Here is a 23,105-nt window from a genome sequence, read left to right as displayed (position 1 = left end):
TCTATATTGATATATATTTTCAAATGTGATATAGCATGAGACCATATCCTTAATATCGATATAGTTTATTTTGCGTTAAAATGACTATACATTTCTCCCCTTGAGACGCCAGTTTGCTTTTATTTCTCCTCTCCCTCTGTCCAGGTCTCCCACTGCTCATTGACATTGTCACATCAGAGTCTCCAATAACAAAATATAGCGACAAAGTTGCTAAGTTGTCAACATTGGACCGCTGATTAGTGTGTAAACAACCGAAGCAGCGGGGTTAGAGGTGGTGCACAGGTCTTGACCTGTGTGTCAGCTGTTGCAGTGCATTGTGGGATTTGTAAAATGAGTGTGATTTACCAGCGGGCCATTAATAATAGATGTATGAAATTATCCAGCCACAGAAAAAATATTGATATATATCGAGTAACGCCATTCAGCTAAAAAAATATCGAGATATGACTTTTGGTTAATAATGCCCAGCCTTACTTCCAAGGTTGCTAACTGCTCATCAGAAAAGAGCTAACCATTAAATACACGTTCACAAACTGATGCCACAGCCTTTAATTTAATTTGTATGGAAATAATGAAGTCAATGAATGAAAGGCGTAAAAAAGTTGACTAAAATGGAAATGCGTTTAGTAAAGTGAATATTGAACAAGATCAGCTCTACTCTGACTCCAATGAGTCAGTGCATACAAATGACGTTCTTTATAAAAAAAAAAAAAAAAAAAAAAAAAAAAAAAAAAAGGTCAGCTGTGATGACTTCAGGTTATGTTTGATGACTGTGCTCATGATCATTTGAAAGCAGAATGTTGGATTTATCAATTTGTAGAGATGCTTGAGAATGTGAGTCACTGTCAGCAGGTACAGTGTCATGCAGGCTTATTCACTGAACTGAATAACAAAATAACGAGTGAGAAGTCAACAGAGACAGAATGAAAAATGGAGAAATCAGTTTCTCCTGAATAAACTGCAAAGGGTTTATCAGTATTGTAACTTGTCTGTAATATGTAATAAATGCTACAGGAAATGTGTTTAGGATAGTAAATTTATTTATTTTGGGTTAGGAGTTAAAGATCACTGCTCACCAAGTAAACACTTTCATTTCTACATTTGCAGAGTCAATTGATCAACTAGGCACAATAATTAGGCACATTTTAGTGCTTCAATATCGATTTCCATGAAAATATTCAAGTGATACTGGAAAGGCACCATGGAAAATAACTTATCTTTATTCAGCTGACACTCACATTCAATCAAAACCTGTACACGCTTTGCCTGAGAACAAACAAACACTTAAAACACCCCTCATGGTGTTTGCTGTCACCAATCCCCAAACATCAGTTTCTCTGCAGTGTTTGTCTCTTGATGACATTACAAACAGGCCCAGCATTGTCTCTGGGTAACAGTGAGAGTTGTTTATGCCTAAAAACCAGATAAACCATCTGAGTCAAAGAGAAACATGCCAGCAGCTCTGCTCTACAGTACACTGTCCCTGTAAATCAATAGAGAACAATAATCCCAGTAAGATCAGATCCTGCTGAAAAGCTGCCCTGAGGCAGGGCTTATACTCCATAACCACGATAATAACAATATTCTCCATACAAAAAGTACATTACTGCTTGCTCTTTTATCAGTAACAGCATCAGACTCAAAGTTTTGCTGAGATCTGAGAGAAAAAAAGAGAAATCCTGCTGAGCTAGAAACACACTTATATGAAGGTTATATGAAGTTATTACCCAAACTATTAATAAATAAAACACTTACTACAGCTAATTTTCTTTCATTTGCAGCGCCTCGGCTTACACTTGACTCCAGATTCTCTGTCATAGTAACGTTCTGGTAATGTTAAGAAAGTTGCATTTACAAAAACACAGTGAACAGCATTACCTTTATTCATGACTGCACAGCTCACTAGTTTTCCTCCTCATTGTTTGGAACAACTGCCTAGTTTATTTACAGAGCAGGTTTTGCAGATTTTTTTTTTACTCTACTGTACTTCTAACATGCTTGTAGCTTTTCATTTCGACAGATCTGATATATCATTTTTCTCCACATTTGAATGGCAGTTCAAATTTTGGATAAATGGACAAGCCTTGTGTCCTTGTGTGGAATGGTTTAGATAGATCTGAATAAACTAAACTCATTACAGGTATGTTGCTGTGTAGTCAGATCTCAGCAATTACTTTGTTCAAAAAACCAAAGTGATAATGTTGAATGAGTGTTAGTGCAATTTGCAGTGCTGACTGACGTTAGTGTGGCAGTTTACTTCGATTGATAATCCCAGGTAAGAGCCAAGGAGGGAGGCCAGATTCCACTGCAGAACACTGAAGAGGATTGTGAAGGGACAGGATGAGGGCAAGGGAGAAACTTCAAAAATATTCAACTCTGGATTTGCTTCTATCATAGCTGCAGCTGGTGCATGCAGCATTTCAATTCATAAATATACATTTATGTCTATCGAATAGAGTGATGACAGTGGAGACACATGACCAGGAATCTAAGTTGTAGGCGGGCTATCCAATAAAAGAGTTACCAGAATTCAGCTTGGATGTCATTATACAAGGATAGTTACCAATTAGCAGTATAGGTAAGCAACAAGGTAAGCAACAATTATAAAAGAGGTCTAACAACAAGAGTTTTAATGCTTTAGTTGCACAAACACAATTAGTATATAGGACCATCATGACAGGACACCAAATATGGACAAACTGCACTAGCTAAAAGAACACTGGTAACAAACAGAAGCTCACAGATGGACACAAAGGTTAGTGTTGTAGATGACTAATGCCAGAGGTAGGTTCTGAAAATTACCACAGTACTAAATCAGCCCCACTGTGACCCCTCTCAATAAAACTGTACATCAAGAGCTGCAAAATGGAATTCATGGACAGGCCGGCCATTACAAGGCCAATTGCAACCAAAGCCATTGCACATAAACACATTATCCTGTGTAACAGAGACAAAACATGGACCCCTGGCTAATGGAAAATATTCGCATGAGTCATCAACCACCCTTTCTGCTCCATCCACACTGGATTTGGAGGCCAAAGGACAGGTTGTGTGCAAAAAAAAATCTGATACCGAATTACATTACACAGTTCTCATTTTTTCATTCAACAATATTTTAAGTTGGATACTTAATCATATTTCTTATGTTTGAATTTAAGTTTACAGTCAAAGCCAGGCTAGAAGTGTGTACATCTGCATGTAGCATGTGAGTATTTAGGCATGTATTAGGCCTGTATGCCTGCATACTGACTGACTATTATTCTCAGAAGTGCATGGCAGAGGCCTGACTGAGCTTAGGAGTATAATGAGTTGCTACAGTATAGTACACATAAATACAATCGGATGGGAATTACCAATTAATCTACACAGTGTAGTAGCTCAATGATGACAAAATCTCTGTAGCCGGGGTCGACTGATTATCGGCTCGCTTTTCAGAACTTTTACAATTATTAAATTATTCTTTATTGGAGATAATATAATGGATTTAATAGTGCAATACTTTGGCTCTGATGTCACCACTTTGTAGTCTCAAGCACTGTCCTGCCAACACCATTACCTGATTGGTTACACATCATGCAATGGCCTATCAACACTGAAGGCTACTGTGCCACAGATGGGCAAAAAGGGCATTGAATGAGATGATCACTGAGAGTCATTACCAACCAAGTATTAACCTGCTGAGACGGTCGAGGATTTGGCAATATCTGTCTCAATGTTTAACTCTACTACTTAATAAATGATTGCTTTAATACAAAAAGTTGGTGCCAATAGAGACCAAAGGAAGAAAAAACAGGATTTAAACATTCTCCTTGTGGACATTAAGCTTGTATATTATCTGACAATGGTTGTGTGATGGGACCACATCAGATGTGTAGAGAAATATGTGTAATATCAATGAAGTGTTGAAGAGAAGATAAAAAGTAGACTAACTTTTTGAGAGCTGCGATGAGGTACATGCTCCTGGGCAGCAGCAGGTAGACCTGGTCTGTGAGCACAGCGTGGATGATCTTCTTGACTACATACTCTGGATTCAGGATTGGCAGCAGTCTTGGCCACCTAATAAAAACAAGAAAAAGGATTCAAATATAACTGCAAGCAGCAATGGGAGGCCCATGCAGATCAGGCGATCATGTAATGTCATAATAGTAATTATTAGCATACATGAAAATTTTGTTTCACATCCAAACACGTCAAGAGAAAAAAAGCAAAAACGCATTTTTGCTGGTTACAGCGCCCCCTAGTGACCGAATGACACCAGATTTCTTTCCTGCACTTGGGACAACGCCTGACAAGCATGGCATCAAATTTGCCAAAGCGTTCCCGAGATATAAGCTCACATCAAAATCGCTACCTTCCCCGCTGATTTTGATTGGCTGTAGCAGCAGCACGAAGGCGAAACTAAAAATCTGTCTACCACGTTTAGTGCGGCTTGGTCTGAAGATCGTGTCTGCCGATTTTTGTGAGAATTGGCCAAAATTTGAACCAGCTGAAACTTTAGATTCACTTTCGGCAAAATCCAATATGGCAGCCACAATCTTAAGCAGATGTGAACATTTTGGACAGGACCTGAATTGTGACCTTCCACAGTATTAGCAGACATAAAACTGAGGCGTCAAATCCAAACACGTCAAGACAAAAAAGCAAAAATGCAATTTTGTTAATTACAGCGCCCCCTAGTGGACAAATGACACATTTTTTTTGCCGCACTTGGGTGGGTCTTGATGCATCTCAGCAAATTTGGTCTTCGGAAGTCAAAGCGTCGCCAAGATATGAGCAAACTTCTTGTTTGGCGGCGTCGCAGCCAACAGCGATTGGCTAACATGAAAAGTTGGCATCAACTATCAATGGGGCAACCCATAGTATCTGTAGATATGCAGCGTTCCCACACCTTTTTCATGAACAAATTCAAGCACTTTTCAAGCACCTTCAAGCACCAGTTTTTCCATTTTTCCCAGCACCTTTAAATAGGTAGCCTACTAGTTGTGTTTGCCATGATGGTCATGGGAAGCGCAGCGGTGCCACTGTATGGCATAATAATATGGGTCTAATTAGCATTATTTCATATGGTGGTAGATTGACTGTTTTGATTTTTAACTAATTGTGAATTGGCTATGGTGTAACTACCATAGCGCAATAATAGTGACAAATGCTTGAAGGGGGCTAAAGTATGTCTATCAGCAGACGAGTAATTTCTTTTCAGTGTGTGGAAACCTTTCACAGCAAGGACCATCACACAGACCCAATCCACACTTACTGCCCCTGTCCATTAACAAGATACATGCTAGTGCTGCTTGATGATCAACCAGTATGCTTTGCTTTGTACCAGCCCCAGGAAGACAAAATACAGACGAGACACTCATGATTTACTGGAATGTAATGTAAAAATCCTGAGTGTGGGATCTCCATGCTGAAGATCACATTATCTGTCTATTTAAGTGTCAAGCTACGTGTTGAAATAAAGTATGAACTGGTGAAGGACTGACATGTTTAAAGAATTCAAATTAACTTTACGAAAACAAGAAAAAACATTTGCGTGCAACCACATATCCACTATTGAATTAATACAACTTTCCCCAAGCAGGGAATGTCAGTTTCAGTTGTTTATTAACAAATAAAGTCTACTGTTATTTCTCGGCAGAACACCAAGCGAGTATGATAACTGAGTTCTGCATGTAAAGGCATCGGATCAAGCGCGTAGCCGCTTAGGAAACATTTTTGTTTTCTCTTGGTTTATTCATCACACAAATTTCAAGCATTTTCAAGTACTTCACAAAAAATTCAAGCATTTTCACAACCTTGAAAACACTGAATTGAAATTCAAGCATTTTCAAGGAATTCAAGCACCTGTGGGAACCCTGGATATGACAATTTTATTTCAAATACAAAACACATCAAGAGATATGAGCAAAAACAATGTTTTGCTAATTATAGCGCCCCCTAGAGACGAAATGACACCATATTTGTTTCCTGCACTTGGGACAGAGCCTTGATGCATGGCACCAAATTTGGTCTCGTTTTGCCAAAGCATTCCTGAGATATGAGCTCACATTTTAATCGGCACCTTCGCTGCTGATTTCGATTGGCTGTAGCACGCAAACAAAGAAATTGAAAAATCCATCTCCTAACTTTTGTGCGGATTGGTCTAAAGATAGACTGTGCCAATTTTCATGAGAATCAATCTACATTTGCGACCGCTATAACTTTTTTCCACTTTCAACAAAATCCAAGATGACGGAAAATCTATCATGGTGCATTATGACGCCATTGAACTCTGTATGATCCAAGGAATCCAACGATACCTTGTTTTTGAAAATTGGGCTAACGGTTCAAAACTTACATACACAAATGTACCTTAAACTTTGACCCGTTGGTGGCGCTATACCGTGTTTACTGCCAACATGTAACTTGGTGACATTAAAGATACGACTGTCCTTAATTAATGCGCAAAATTTGACAACTTTTTACCATATGATTCTATGGGCTGCCATAGACTCCCATGGCAGAAGAAATAATAATAAGAAAAGGTAGGATAACAATGGGTTCCCGCAGCTTCGCCGCATGGACCCCAATAATAATAAGAAAAGGTAGAAACACAATGGTAAAGGATAAAATGGCCGACATAAAAAAATGTGTTTTGATAGTCAGTGACATTATACACAGACTTCAAAAAAGTTAGTCAAAGGCATGTTTGAGGTTGCCAAGCAACCAGGGTGAGCTGCAGCTCAGAGTAATTAGTCGCAGGTGCTGCATGCGCTGTGTGTCTGTCCCACTGAGATGCACAGTATATGTCTAAATGATCCCCCTCGAAGGTGGCCAAAAACCTATAAGGTATGCCTCAAACCAAAATCTGAAATGACCACAAGAATCCTCGTCTCCTGGACCATGTCCTTGCCAAGTTTCAGGCGAAAATTGTGCCTCGGGACTGAGAGCCTGCTCCCTGCTCCTTCCGGAAGAATCTCTTCTCAAAATAACATGGGAGTCAATGAAGCTGTGTGTGTGTGTGTGTGTGTATGTGTGTGTGTGTGTGTGTGTGGGGGGGCCGGATATCTCCCTCTCCACTCTAGTGATGACATCACGCGCTCTAGCTCTCGAAAGTTCTCGCAATACACATCCATTCATTTTTTGGAGCTCTCGAAAGTTCTCGCAATACACATCCATTCATTTTTTGGCATGGTTTTTGGCGATTTTGGGCAAAACAGTTTGCCGAAACTCTTAGAAAAGTCATAGCACACCATTCCCAGCCGAATAATAGAATAATAGGAAGAAGCCCGAGAGGTTTTAAAGAGTGTGCTCTTTCAGGCACGCTCAATAAGAATGAGCCCGAGAGGTTTTAAAGACTGTGCTCTTTGAGGAACACTCAATAACTAAAACATTTCTAAAGAAATTCTGAATGTGCCTGACTCTGCCCTGTCGTCCCCATACATTATTACTGACACAGCTCAGCAAATTCAGTACTAGAAAATTCCTGCAGAAATTTTGAGACTGATGAGTGGGTTGTTGCCGGGGGGGTCTGTATTAAAAAAGTACACCTCAAATAGTTCTTTTTAACATGTTTATTTAGAAACAGGAGCAGCTAGCGCTTACACGCTCACAAATAGCATTAACATGTTAGCATTAACATGTTAGTACTGATGCGCTAGCAATTAACATTACCATGTTAACATTAACATGTTATCAGTGATGTGCTAGCAATTATCATGTTAGCATTATCATGTTAGCATTAGCATGTTAACGTTGATGTGCTGACTCGGTAGCAATTAACATTAGCATGTTACAATTAGCATGTTAACATTAGCATGTTAGCGCCGACATGCTAGCAATTAACATTAGCATGTTAACATTAACATGTTAGCGTTGATGCACTAACAATTAGCATTAGCAAGTTAACATTAGCATGTTAACATTAACATGTTAATGCTGATGTGCTGACGCATTGGCAATTAACATTAACATGTTGCATTAGCATGTTAGCAATTAACATGTATTTAATTCCTAGTGGCTAATGTTAATTAGCACAAATTTTAGCATTGGTCACTAATGTTAGCAAATAGCATGTCTTTACAGCTAACGCGCTAGCTGCTCTGCTGTCTCTGTCTGCCATTTTAGACAGACAAGTTCAAATTAAGTGCCAAGGACTACTAAAATGGCTGCCGCTCGGCTTCTGCCTGATGGCCCCTCCCCCTCTCCTCCTTCAGGCAGGCTTGAGATTGCCAAGCAACCAGGACCTAATAAGGAGAGCAGTTACTGCACCTGTTAAAATGTTAGTTGGAAATCCAGAGAGAGAGAAAATGCTGAGACCACCCCTCGAACAAACAAAACCGTATTTCCAATAATTGAACCGGCTTAACCTGAAGCAGGCTGAGCCCTTCCTGAACAACTACATAGGCATTTTGTGTTGATAAAGTGAAGAAATGTGCCCTTGGAGCAATTCAGAGAAACGTTACTTCTGCTTTCCTCCAGAAAATTTCCCGCCTTTTTACCATGACAGTCTATGAGGCTGTGGATGGGAGTTGCTGCCGAATCTTTGTGTCTCCCACCAAAACTATATATCTGACAGCTTTAGCAGGCGAATGTGAGTGAGACGACAAATTTTCCTAAGTTTCTATGTATAAATCGTCTCTGTAGTGGTGCATTTGAGGCCACGGTAGTCGAATACGTTTTATTTTATTTATTTTCACTGATCGTTGTCTCTCCTCTCCACTCTAGTGATGACATCACACACTCTAGCTCTCGAAAGTTCTCACAATACACACCCATTCAATTTTTGACGTGGTTTTTGGCGATTTTTGGCAAAACCATTTGCCGAAACTCTCAAAAGTCATAGCAGTTGATTCCCTGCCAAGCCGGTCGTTTTGATACCCGTTTTATGTATGTGCGACAAAAACTCTGGGAGGAGAAGCGAGCCAAAAAAAGGGCGTAAAAATAAGTATAAGCAGAAAAAGCGCGGTGGATAACATATAGTGTGCGCTTTCAGACAGACTCAATAAGTGCGGTGGATAACATAGTGTGCGCGCCTTACACGCACACTCAATAAGAACTAGAAAAAATTGTATTTCCTGTGGAAATACGGCGTGGATGCGCTCTGCCAAACTGCCTGATGCATCTGTGGAAATTTGTACGAAAAGGTGTGTGTGAAACGCGCACTAGAAAGAATGTGCGTCCCACTTATTTACACGTGCACACGCATGAAACACGTCTGACTGTATTTATCACACGTAACACAGCAGTTGAACAGTGGTTCATCTACCATGGCACTGGACCTTTAACTGCTAAAATACACCTGTTGTGATCTCATCAAATATGATGACACAGATCACAACATGAACAGAATAAAAACACTTTACGTTAACGGCGACTGCCAATCAGCTGGCGACTGACTGCTGTGCTCCGTGCTAACCGTTTGTGTGTGGACTCACACAGGGGACGTAAGCGCCGCGGCTTAGCGCTGTCCTCTGCCCGGCGTCAACTCACAACGGGTGAGTGTTAGCAGCGTAAACGGCAGTGTCGCGAGCCGACTGTATTTACGCGAGATCACGTGAGAATCCTGGTCATACGCGAGACCCCGCGTTAAACTGTATATAAAGAAAACAACAAACAGCTGACTTTGCTTCTCCGACGTGGAGGAGATTATAAAAAAAGATCTGTTGTGTCATAAATTAATGTGTGTTGTACCACTTCAACAATCAGTCTCTCATCTTTCATGTTGAGACCCTTTGATCGAGTGACTGCTCACCTGGTGCTACCGGTCATGACGTAACGCTGATGTGAAGTTGTGAAAAGCTACATGAACTGCGTATTGTTTTATTTTGAAAGGGGGCGGAAGTGAAAAGCTACATGAACTGCATATTGTTTTATTGTGAAAGGGGGCGGAAGTTTATTATGTTGATTCTGTGTCGGATTTCCTGTCCAGTGCAATCAGCTCTGATGAGATTTACGAGGTTTAGCAGCAGCTCGCGACTGTGAAGCCATGCGTTTACCGAGCAAAGACCACCATCTGCCGGGGTGCGGGTGCCGCCGCATGTGTTTGTCAGACTGCTGGGCTGGTAACGGCAACGGTTAACGGAAGGAAGTACAGGACAGAAATGACCGGTTTGAAGCCAGACCGTTGAAATATCGCGTGTACTAAGAGGCTTTCCTGATCGTGGAGGTATTCTTAAAATGTGATTTCCGGTAAGGAATGGACTGCTTTCGTCTGGTAAAGGAACGGCTTTTGTCTGCGTGCCTGAAGAAAAATCACTCGTTTTTAACATTACTTAATGGGAGTGCTGCAGGGACTAGCTGCTGCTCCGAGGCTCACAACGCCGAATTGGTAAGGCAGACAGCTTCAGTAGTGGTATCACTGTGTAGGTATTCAGTTTTCCTACATTTTGCTGGGTAAATCATGTATGTAGCGTCACATCTGCGGCCCGTTGAGGCTGGTATGTTTTATTTTTTGACGGACGTGTTAGCTATTCTCTCACTCTAACTGTGACTTCACACGCTGTAATCACTGCTGTAAAGTAAAAACATGTTCAACTTTAATATTTAATTGTTTAAAAAAGGTACAAGATTTTGTAAAGTTGAGGACATGGTTAATAATTAAACATCTTGTGTACAAGTAGTAATTTGAATGAAGTCTGTAGGACAAGTTATGCAGTCGTAGTTGTTGTTTAAAGTGTAGTGGGTCTGTTGAGAGATTTGAGGATTTCCTATGCATCCCTATGATGGGAAAATTGTACAAAATGTTTAATAATTTGTACAATATTAATAGTAGAGATCGGTAAAGTACTAGCCGGAATGTCCTGAATGAGCTGCATCTGGTGGTATTCTTTTTATGTTTGTAGGACAAGATTTGTGGGAGTAGAAGCACGGCAAAAAACGTACGGAAGAAGAAAAATAACTAGAAAACTGCATTTCCTGTGGAAAGTCCGGTGTGGGTGCCCTCTGCTGCCGCCGGCCCCAGAGGCCCACCTGCTGCCCTTTTTCTGCATGTCTTTTCCCTGTCTCTTTCACTCTCTCTCCCCCTCACATTCCTGTCGCTCTTCAGCTGTCTCTATACTATAAAGCTTGAAAAGGCCATAAGGGATATATCTTAAAAATGTTGAAATTGGTTGAAAAGAATAGAATAGTATGAAGTGATACAATGTTGTCTAACACTGTAGAAATTCAGATGAAACGGTAGAATTGTAGAGAGTAATAGTAATAGTACAAGATCTTGGTAAACTGTGTAGTTTGACTGAACTCTGTAGTAGAAGGAGAGGTAGTTTAAATTGTAGGTCTGTATAAAGGATTTGAAATGGTAAAATATTTGTAGAAAAAGTTGAATAATTTGTAGAATATTAATAGTAGAATTTAATAAAATAATAGTACAAGATCTTGGTGAATTGTGTAGTTTGAATGAAGTCTGTAGTAGTAGGAGAAGTAGTTTAAAGTGTAGAAGGATTGTAGAGACTGTCATGAGACTGTCCTGAGACTCACCTGTCCAGGTGTGCAGCTTAGCCTGTATTGATCGTAGATCAGCAGATTTTTGTTTGAACACAATGATGTTGATCTGTTTACTGAGCGTCTGTTCAGTGTGTCTGTGTCTGTGTGTCTGTGTGTCTGTGTGTGTGTGTGTGTGTGTGTGTGTGTGCGCGCGCGTCTGTGTCTGTGTGTGTGTGCCTGCATGCTTGTGTATGTAGAAATGTTCTAAATGAGTTAAATCTAAAAAAAAAAAGTTGAATACAAGTTTAATAGTACAAGATCTGTTGAAATGTGTAGTTTGAATGAAGTCTGTAGTAAAAGAGAAGTAGTTTAAATTGATAAAGATTTGAAGTTTGTATAATGGATTTAAAATGGTAAAATATTTGTAGAAAAAGTTGAATAATTTGTAGAATATTATTAATAGTAGAATTTAATAAAATAATAGTACAAGATCTTGGTAAACTGTGTAGTTTGACTGACCTCTGTAGTAGAAGGACAGGTAGTTTAAATTGTAGGTCTGTAGAAGGATTGTAGAAGGTTAGTGTAGAAGTAAAATGAGCTGAATGTCGTGATATAATTTTTATTTCTGTAATACAAAATTTGTGTATTACAGAAATAAAAAAAAAAAAAAAAAAATTGTGCCCCTCCTGGAGCTGCCACCTTACCGCGGTGGAGGGGTTTGCGTGTTCCAATGATCCTAGGAGCTATGTTGTCGGGGGCTTTATGCCCCTGGTAGGGTCACCCAAGGCAAACAGGTCCTAGGTGAGGGTCCAGACAAAATGCAGCTCAACATCCCCTGATGAAATGACAACTGACGGAACCAAGTTTCCCTTGCCCGGACGCGGGCCACCGGGGCCCCCCCCTGGAGCCAAGCCTGGGGGTGGGGCTCGTTGGCGAGCGCCTGGTGGTCGGGTCCTTACCCATGGGGCCCGGCCGGGCACAGCCCGAAAAGGCGACATGGGCCCCCCTTCCCATGGGCCCACCACCCATGGGAGGGGTCTCGGGGGGGAGCGGTGCGAAGAGAGATGGGCGGCAGTCGGAGGCGGGGATCCTGGCGGTCCGACCCCCGGTTGCAGAAGCTGGCTCTGGGGACGTGGAACGTCACCTCTCTGGCGGGGAAGGAGCCTGAGCTGGTGCATGAGGTTGAGAGGTACCGGCTAGATATAGTCGGGCTCGCCTCGACGCACAGCGTGGGTTCCGGAACCAGTTTCCTTGAGAGGGGCTGGACGCTCTACCACTCTGGAGTTGCCCCCGGCGAGAGGCGCAGAGCGGGGGTGGGACTGCTTCTTTCCCCCGGCTCGGCGCCTGTACGTTGGGGTTCTGCCCGGTGGATGAGAGGGTAGCCTCCCTTCGCCTTCGGGTGGGGGGACGGGTCCTGACTGTCGTCTGTGCTTATGCACCGAATGGCAGTTCAGAGTACCCACCCTTTTTGGAGTCTTTAGAGGGGGTGCTGGAGAGCGCTCCCTCTGGGGACTCCCTTGTCCTCCTGGGGGACTTCAATGTTTGCTGGGAACGTCTGGCTGAATCTCCTGTCAGAAAGAGTTTCAACTCCCACCTCCGGGAGAGCTTCGCTCATGTCCCGGGGGGGGGCGGGGGGACATTGAGTCCAAGTGGACCTTGTTCCGTTCCTCCATTGTCGAGACGGCCGACAGGAGCTGTGGCCGTAAGGTGGTCGGTGCCTGTCGTGGCGGTGGCCCCCGAACCCGCTGGTGGACACCGGCGGTGAGGGATGCCGTCAAGCTGAAAAAGGAGGCCTACAGAACCTTTCTGGCCTGTCGGAGTCCTGAAGCAGCTGACTGGTATCGACATGCCAAGCAGAATGCGGCCTCAGCGGTTGCAGAGGCAAAAACTCGGGCATGGGAGGAGTTCGGTGAGGCCATGGAGAGCGACTTTCGAACGGCTTCGAGAAGGTTCTGGACCACCATCCGGCGGCTCAGGCGGGGGAAGCAGTGCACTATCAACACTGTGTTCAGTGGGGACGGTGTGCTGCTGACCTCGACTGGGGACATCTTGGGTCGGTGGAGGGAATACTTCGAAGACCTCCTCAATCCCACCAGCACGTCTTCCGTTGAGGAGGCAGAGTCTGGGGACCCCGTGGTGGTCTCGCCCATCTCTGGGGCTGAGGTCGCTGAGGTAGTCAAAAAACTCCTCGGTGGCAAGGCCCCGGGGGTGGATGAGGTCCGCCCGGAGTTCCTCAAGGCTCTGGATGTTGTGGGGCTGTCTTGGTTGACACGTCTCTGCAACATCACGTGGACATCGGGGGCAGTGCCTCTGGACTGGCAGACCGGGGTGGTGGTTCCCCTCTTCAAAAAGGGGGGCCGGAGGATGTGCTCCAACTATAGGGGGATCACACTCCTCAGCCTCCCCGGGAAGGACTTTTCAGGGGTCCTGGAGAGGAGGGTCCGCAAGATTGTTGAACCTCGGATCCAGGAGGCGCAGTGTGGTTTTCGTCCTGGCCATGGAACTGTGGACCAGCTCTATACCCTTAGCGCGGCCCTGGAGGGTGCATGGGAGTTCGCCCAACCAGTCTACATGTGTTTTGTGGACCTGGAGAAGGCGTTCGACCACGAACGAACGAACAAAATTTGTGGAAGTAGGTGAGAGCTGTTAAGAGTTTTAAGTCTTTTATTTTGAAGGGACTCTTATTTTGAAGGGAGTCCTTTGTTTTATGTGTTTCAATCTGTGTCTGTGTTCCCTGCCTCTCTGACTGTATGTGTGTGTCTGTGTTACTGTCTGTGTGTGTGTGTGTGTGTGTGTGTGTGTGTGGGTGTGTGTGTGGGTGTGTGCGCGCACTAACGCTCTGCTGTCTCTGTCTGCCATTTTACACAGGAGTTCAAATTAAGTGCCAAGAACTACAAAAATGGCTGCTGCCCGGCTTCTGTCTGCTGGCCCCTCCCCCCTCTCCTCCTCAAGCAGGCTGAGCAACCAGGACCAACTGTAATCAGCAGAGCAGTTACTGCACCTGTTAGAATGTCACTTAGAAATTGAGAGAAAATGTTGAGACCTCCTTCGAACAGGAAGGATTTCTGGCCAAAACCATATTTCCAATCATTGAACCGGCTTAACTTTGAGCATCCTGTGCCCTTCCTGATCGTCTACATAGTCTATTGTGTCGATAAATGAAGAAATGTGCCATTGGGAGCAAGAGAGAGAAACGTTACTTCTGCCTTCCTCCAGAAAATTCCCCGCTTTTTTAACATGGGAGTATATGAGGCTGTGGGGGGGAGTAGTTGATCAATTAACACGTAGCGAGCCAAAACTATAACAGAGACAGCTTCAACAGTGTTATCACTGCGACCACCTCGAATTTTCCTACGTTTTGATGGTATAATCATGTCTGTAGCTGTGCATTTGAGGCCACCATAGTTGAAAACGTTTTATTTTTTCACTGATCGTTTTGTCATCTTCCCACTCTAGCTGATGATGTCATCACTCTAGGAAACCACATACACACTCATTATAAACGCAGAATTTGAGTAAAAACCTGCTCAACTTTGAGCCTTAATAGTTTAAAAACGGTGAAAGATTTTGAAAAAGTTAAATACGAGTTTAATAGTTGAAGAGTTTGTGTACAATTTGAATGAAGTCTGTAGTAGTAGTAGAAATTGTTGAAATTGTAGAATGTTTGTAGAATGATTTGAAGTTTGTGTAATGCATTTTAAATGGGAAAATATTTGCAATAATAAAGAAACAGGATAACAATAATGTGGGAGCCCTTTGAGCAACCATGCTAATAATAATAATAATAATAATAATAATAATAATAATAATAATACCCTCTGGGCATCCACACTAATAAGCCTGAGAGGTTTTAAAGAGTGTGCTCTTCCAGGCACACTCAATAAGAAAAGGTAGAAACACAATGGGTTCCCGCAGCTTCGCTGCATGGACCCCAATAATAATAAGAAAAGGTAGAAACACAATGGGTTCCCGCAGCTTCGCTGCATGGACCCCAATAAGAAAACGTAGAGACACAATGAGTTCCCGCAGCTTCGCTGCATGGACCCCAATAATATTAAGAAAACGTAGAAACACAATGCTAGGGGTGTGAACCTTTTACTCACAAAACGACCCAATTCGATCTCGATTCACAGCCTATGACCCGATGCAGGGACGATTAATAAAAAATACTGAACGATTCAGTACAATTCGATCCGATACAAATTGACAACTTATCTCCCACGTGCTTTGTTACTGAGAAGAAAGAGAAAAACAGAAATTAAATTTCAAAATAGATGAAATGTTTATTTTTCATCAAACAGAGAAAATATAACTTCAGGCAACATAACCTTTACAATTTGCTCACCTGGAGGAACAGTAAATGCAAAAATCAGAATTATTGGTGCTTAAAGGAATAGGTCACCCCAAAATTAAACTTAGTCTACCCCTGCAGTCCCTAGAGTGGGATAATGGACAGAAAGGTTTTCCCAGCAACTTAGCCACTGTCTCATACTCACCGTTATCTTAGTTTAACATAGTTGTTGTAGTCCAGTGGCAAGATACATAGAGAATATCCATAGCTCAACAAAAAAGAAAGGCTCTAAACATTGAATATGAATTTGTGTAACTGTCCACTGCACCTTGCATGCATTTTCTCTAGAAAAGGTCTTACAAAAGGTTTAAACATCATTGTTCTCCATTGATACTGGAGTTAGGTTTAGGTGCAGCATCGGGCTGCTTTCCTATGAGCAGGGTGTGGTCTGACTCCAACACAGCAGCAAGAGGAAGGTGTTGGCAAAAGGGTATTTGTGTGTGTGTGTGTGTGTGTGTGTGTGTGTGTGTGTGTGTCTGTGTCTTTCCTCTGTGTCTGTCTCTGTGTGTATATGTTTATTCATGCAGGCCTAGATTATTTTTGAGGAAAATCAACTGATCAACATGGTCATGTCTGAGAACACTGCGTTCCACTGAAACGATATCCCCTGCTGTGCTAAAAACTCTCTCTGATGCTACGCTGGTTGCTGTATACATAGATATTTTTTAGCCAGAGAGGAAAGCAGTGGGAGGTCTGATTGTCTCTTCCACCATTGCAGTGGGTTGTCTTTGAGGGGCAATGGATCACGCTATTTGTACCTCTTGACTTCTTCACTGGCCTTATCACTTGAAGGTCTTGTTGCTCCGCTCACTTTGAAGATCTCTCCAAACAGTTGGTCCAGCGCTGCACTTTTTCTTTTCTTCTTACAGGAAGGCTAGTCATCATCTGAAAAATAAAAGAATACCACTAATTACTGGTCTTGTGTGCAATGATCTTTTCTTTTGCTTTATTTTACCTACAAATTTTAACCTGCTTACACACTATTACTACAATCTGTCTGCCTTTCAACTCCCTGAGCTGACTGTCCCTGATCATCTGCATGTAATGCTTCCTGACAATCAAAATATCATATTTTAATAAAACATTTAATTTAAATACACTAGCAGTCACAAAATATTAAGTGGAGAGTACAAGACACGGTAACACTGCACAAAAAAAATGTAACTTATCAATAAAAAAAATGTCTTACCTTGTTGTAAATGGCTGCAGCTTCAACAGAAAGGCTGGTGAAGATCCGCTTTGCATCCTGGTCACTCAGAAAAGGCAATGCCTTATTGCCCGGGACCTTGCCGAGTTATGGCTGAACTGCGGTTGGAAAAAATTCTGCATTTTGTCCTCTCCGCTCTTAACTGGGATGTCCATGGTAGCCGTGGTAGCTTTGTTAGCCTCCTGTTCACCCTCATCAGTGAGACCGTGCCGCCTCGCCAGGTGGTTGCTAAGGTTTGTTGTACTTCCTGAGTATTTTATTGCCGCTCTACAAAGTTTGCAAATCGCGTGGCCTTTGTCTAGCTTCGCATCCTTCTTTAAATGGTAAATGGACTGTACTTATATAGCGCCTTTCTAGTCTTCCGACCACTCAAAGCGCTTTACACTACATATCTCATTCACCCCATTCACACACATTCATACACTCATGGCATTGGCTACCATGCAAGGTGCCAAGTGCTCATCAGTTTTTAGGAGCTAGGCATTCATACGCATTCACACACTGATGGGCACAGCCTTCGGGAGCAATTTGGGGTTCAGTATCTTGCCCAAGGACACTTCGACATGCAGACTGGAGGAGCCAGGGATCAAACCGCCGATCATCTGATTAGTGGACGACCCGCTCTGCCTCTGAGCCACAGCCGCCCCAATCCAAATGATTTCCATACCTTCGATTTCAGGTGCGATAGGTTGTAAATCTCATCCACGTTGTCCGACATGTTGGTTGCTGCATTGACACCATGGATGTATTATGACTGACACACATCCCGCCACAACCTCACAAGTAAAAAGGTCACTGGAGTCTCGTGAGAGTTCACACACACCGCAATAAATGTCTATGGATTTGAATGTGAACCAGTGGAGCTGGTAACCAAGTCGCGGCTGTATATCCGGGCCATTGAACCGTTCACAGGGCATTTGAAACGTTCGGGGCTCCATGGACCAGTGCACTCGGATCGCATAGGTCACAGACCGATAACCGATCCAAAACGGATTATCTTTACACCCCTAGTTCCCGCAGCTTCGCTGCATGGACCCCAATAATAATAATAATAATAATAATAAGTAAAGAATAATCCAATAATAATATAATACTAAATCAGAATAAGAACAACAACAACAACAACAACAACAACAACAACAAGAATTAGAAGAAGAGGAGGACCCCAATAAAAATGCAACTGCTTACATGTGTTACATGTGCTCAGTAGAACTTTTTCACATGGCATTTCTGATCTCTATGTATAAAGTCAAGTTGACTGATGACTTTCAGTTAAATGTTATGTAAACTGAAACTGAAAATATTACAATTTATTTTACTGAAACCTGAAAGCTTTTTTGCAAAGCACATGCAGGTGGAAGTGCAGGCATGAGGCAAATATGACTATGTCAAATTAGTTGTTCAAGCCGTTAGTATATGAATGAGGCATAGCCATCTATCATAATAGCACCTCTGCTATGACCCAATCAATGATTGTTGGACCTCATCATGTGGCTTAAACAAAGAAAGACCAGCCCATGGTACACAAACCTTGGTTCAACTCCTGTGCTGCTGTGTGATACAAACAGTCGCTGTGCATTCTATGAAGCACATCCCCCACCTCAAATTCACCTCATGGCCTTGGGCTGCCATTTTGAATGCCTCACATGGTCATACCACCATCTTGTTTCCCCCTTCCTGGCTCACCCATTCACACCTCAGCATACACAAACACACAAACGTGTGCGTGCGTGCGTGCGTGCGTGTACGTGTATGTGTGTGTGCATGTGTATTGGTAGAAATACAAAAAGTCTGCCAATCTCAATGTCATCATGGAGACCATGTTATCTGTGTTATCTGGGGCGGCTTGGAGGTAAAGTGGGTTGTCCACTAATCAGAAGATCGGTGGTTTGATTACCGGTTTGATCCCCTCTGTCTCCACATCAAAGTTTCCTTGGGCAAGATACTGAACCACAAATGGCTCCTAAAGGCTGCGCATTTTGAGTGGTCGGAAGACTAGAAAGGTGCAGAAATTCCCCTTTTTAACAACAAAAGTATTATTCCTATACTTTTTGTCAGAACAGCCTTCACACGTTGCTGATGATGCATAGTGAAGCTTGCCCATATTGTTCCTCAAGGCTGTGCCGGTTGGACAGTTCCACCTTAAACTGGTTTACTACCTTGAAAACCTTGATAATGCTACATTATGACATGTGAAGTCATCGTGGAGCACCGTTGTTATGTGTGGTGTATTTTGTCTTTTATTATTTAAATTAAATATGTTTACGTTTTTGCACCTCACAGTGTACACAGGAAGTGACACACTTTTCTCCAATAAAAAAAATAAAAAAATAAACAGTACATGCTGACATGCATGGGCCTGTTCATTACTGCTTACTTTTTTTTTTTTTTTATTACTGTCCAAATGAAACATATTTTTAGGGGCTGAATGTAGAAAAACTGATGAAACATGGCTTCTGTGTAAACCGAAGAGGGAAAACTCAGAACTGACTGAGCCAGGTTACAGGTTACCTAATACTGGTTATCCTCACACATCAATGTTAGACTCAGTGAAGCCAGGTTATCTAAAGAGAACTAAAGTGAACATTCTTCATAATATGATACATTGATTTGTCTACAATCTGATTTCATTATATGTTCCATCTATACAATCATTGTTGTTTGAGTCTCTATCAAGAGGATAGAGACTCCCGAGTAAATTTTTTACATGCACAAATTATTCTGAAACCAGCTGTGCCAGCTAAGTGAAATTCAATAAAATAAATAAAGTGAAAATTATGTAAAGAACCATACTTAGTTTGACATCCATCGAACATTCCAGTGTTGATGAAGTATGGGCACACAATAGTAGTCTTGACGCCATCTTTTCCAGTTGCCAGCAGCTCCAGAGCCACTGACTCTGCAAAACCCACTGCTGCAAATTTACTGGCACAGTAGTCTGCAGAGAGAGGAGTCACAGGTTAAAAAAGACGTGAAAAGGATGATTACTTACAGGAAGTCACAGAGGGCAGTGTAGGCTCTTCTTTCTTGTTTACCTCAAGTCTCATTTGGACAAGATATGGTAATATGGTCATTTTATATTGTTGTTTTCATCCAGATGGGCCATACCAGTTGTTGTTTTTTTATTATTATTATTATTATTATTATTATTATTATACCTCAAACCCAAAACCCAATAGTCATTTTTAACATGTTTATTTAGACACAGGAGCAGCTAGAGCTTACGCGCTAGCAATTAACATTAACATGTATTTGATTCTTAGTGGCTAATGCTAATTGCTAGTGCTGAAGCGCTAGCAGTTAACATTAGCATGTTAGCAATTAGCATGTATTTAATTCCTAATTACTAATGGTAACTAACGTTAATACTAATTTTAGCATTGGCCGCTAATGTTAGCAATTAGCATGTCTTTACAATTAGCGCGTTAGCTCTGCTGTCTCGGTCTGTCATTTTAGGCAGACAAGTTCAAATTAAGTGCCAATAACTGCTAAAATGGCCGCTGCTGGGCTTCTGCCTGCCAGGCCTAATCAGCAGAGCAGTTACTGAATACACATAGTCTTTTATTTTGAAGGGACTCTTATTTTGAAAGCCGTTTATCTTATCTGTGCGTCTATGTGTGTGTGTCTGAGTAATTAGTCACAAGTGTGCACGCGCATGCTCACTCCCTCTCCCTCTGACCCCTGAGCAGACACAAAAGCTTCAAAAGAAGTCCCTCGAAGAGGTGGCCGAACATGGCATAAGGTGTGCAAACCAAAATCTGAAATGACTGCAAGAATCCTCGTCACGTGGACCATGTCCTTGTCATGTCATTTTCAAGCGAAAATTGTATAAACTTTGGCCTTGGGAGTTAGAGAAAGCACAGGTGCTCCCTGCTCCTTCTGGAAAGTTCTCTTCTCAAAATAACATGGGAGTCTGTGAGGCTGTGGAAGGGAGTAGCTGGTGAAAATTTGTGTATAGGGCCAAAACTATAAATGGTGACAGCTTCAACAGTGTTATCACTGCGACGGCCTTGAATTTTCCTACGTTTTGAGGGTGTAATCATGTCTGTAGTGGAGCATTTGAGGCCAAAAACTGTTTGAACGTTTTATTTTTTCACTGATCGTTTTCTCTTTCTCTGTCCACTCTAGCGATGACATCATTCACTCTAGCTCTCGAAAACCCTCACAATACACACACATTCATTTTTGCCGTTCATTTTTGGCAAAACTGTTTGCCGAAACTCTTAGAAAAGTCATAGCGCACCGATCCCGGCCGAGCCGGTCGTTTTGTTACCCGTTTTGTGTGTGTGCAACAAAAACTCTGGGAGGAGAAGCAAGCCAAAAAAGGGCGTAAGAAGAACTAGAAAAATTTCGCAAAAAATTTTGAGTGTGCCTGACTCTGGCCCCTTCGCCCCCATACATTATTACTGACACTGCTCAGAAAATTCAGGACTATAAAATTCCCGCATTAACATGTTAACATTAGGATGTTAGCACTGATGTGCTGACGCGCTAGCAATTGACATGAGCATGTTAGCGCTGATGCGCTAGCAATTAACATTAACATGTTAACATTAACATGTTAACGCTGATGCGCTGACATGCTAGCAATTAACATTAGCATGTTGGCATTAGCATTTTAACATTAGCATGTATTTAATTCCTAGTGGCTAATGTTAATTAGCAGTAATTCTATCATTGGTCACTAATGTTAGCAAACAGCATGTCTGCTAACGCGCTAGCTGCTCTGCTGTCTCTGTGTGCCATTTTACACAGACAAGTTCAAATTAAGCCAATAACTGCTAAAATGGCCGCCACGGGGCTTCTGCCTGCCTGCTCTAAGAGCAGTTACTGCAACTGTTGTCAGTTGTAACGTCAGTTGGAAATCCTGACAAAGAGAGAGAAAATGCTGAGACCACCCCTCGAAGAGCAGGGATCTCTGGCCAAACCGTATTTCCAATCATTGAAGCAAATTAGTATGTTAGCATTTGCATTAATTTTAGCATTGGCCGTTAATGTTACCAGTTAGCATGTCTTTACAGCTAGCGCTAATAAGCTAGCTGCGCTTCTGTCTGTGATGTGCTAGCAATTAGCATGTATTCTTAGTGACTGAAAATGAATGGTTAGCATTAACGTGCTAGCAGTTAACATTAACATGCTAGCATTAACATGTTATCAATGAGCATGTATTTAATTCTTAGTGGCTAATAGTAATCAATAAGCATTAGCAGGTTACCATTACCAGGTTAACATTAGCATTTATTTAATACTTAATGGCTAATGTTAGTTGTTAACGCGCTAGCTGCTCTGTTGTCTTTGTCTGTCATTTTAGACAGACAACGTGCTAGCAATTAGCATGTTAACATTAGTATGGTAACATTACCATATATTCTTAGTGACTAAAAATGAGTGGCTAGCACTGATGTGCTAGCAATTAACATTAGCATGTTAGCATTAATATGTTAGCATTGCCATGTTAACATTACCATGTTAGCAATGAGCATATATTTAATTCTTAGTGGCTAGTATTAATTGCTAGAGTTGACGTGCTAGCAATTAACATTTGCAGGTTACCATTAGCAGGTTAGCATTAATGTTAGCATTGGCATGTATTTAAACGTGGCTAATGTTAATTGCTAATGCGCTAGCTATTAACATTAGCACGTTAACATTAACATGTTAACATTAGCATGTATTCTTAGTGACTAAAAATGAGTGGCTAGCAATGACGTGCTAGCAATTAACATTAGCATGTTAACATTAGCATGGTAACATTAGCATGTATTTAATTCTTAGTAGATAATATTAATTGCTAGCACAGACTCGCTAGCAATTAGCTTAACATGTCAGCAAGTAGCATGTATTTTTAGTGGCTAAAAATTAAAGGCTAGCAATCACATGCTAGCAATTAACATTAGCATGTTAACGTTGACATGTTAACATTAACATTTCTTTCATTCTTAATGGCTAATGTTAATAGCTAGCACTGATGCGCATGTTAGCATTAGCATTGTTAGCAAGTAGCATGTATTTAATTCCTAGTGGCTAATGTTAATTACCATTAGCATGTTAACATTAACATGTTAGCAATGATAATATATTCAATTCTTTATGGCTAATGTTAATTGCTAGCGCAGGCGACTAACTATTAACATTAACATTTTG

The 23,105-nt window shown here is 41.8% G+C and overlaps 1 protein-coding gene across 3 annotated transcripts in view; it reads right to left on the bottom strand.

Annotated features, from left to right (window-relative positions):
- Positions 1–23,105, bottom strand: part of LOC104939798 (short chain dehydrogenase/reductase family 16C member 5) — an 88,161-nt gene that overhangs the window by 38,737 nt on the left and 26,319 nt on the right. For 2 of the 3 annotated variants that reach the window (XM_019264695.2, XM_027276535.1), the window contains exons 5-7: positions 19,755–19,899; positions 3,931–4,056; positions 704–2,315 (exon numbers count right to left, since the gene is read on the bottom strand). In XM_019264695.2, the coding sequence (XP_019120240.1) occupies positions 2,213–2,315; positions 3,931–4,056; positions 19,755–19,899 (374 nt within the window). In that variant the 3' untranslated portion in view covers positions 704–2,212. Of the gene's footprint in view, positions 1–703; positions 2,316–3,930; positions 4,057–19,754; positions 19,900–23,105 lie in introns of those variants that run through there. The other variant, XM_027276536.1, reaches the window with a different exon arrangement.

The sequence above is a fragment of the Larimichthys crocea genome, unplaced genomic scaffold (assembly GCF_000972845.2).
Source record: "Larimichthys crocea isolate SSNF unplaced genomic scaffold, L_crocea_2.0 scaffold428, whole genome shotgun sequence".
NCBI lineage: Eukaryota > Metazoa > Chordata > Actinopteri > Sciaenidae > Larimichthys > Larimichthys crocea.
The sequence above is the reverse complement of the archived record's forward strand: the minus strand, read 5'-3'. Positions and strand labels throughout refer to the sequence as shown.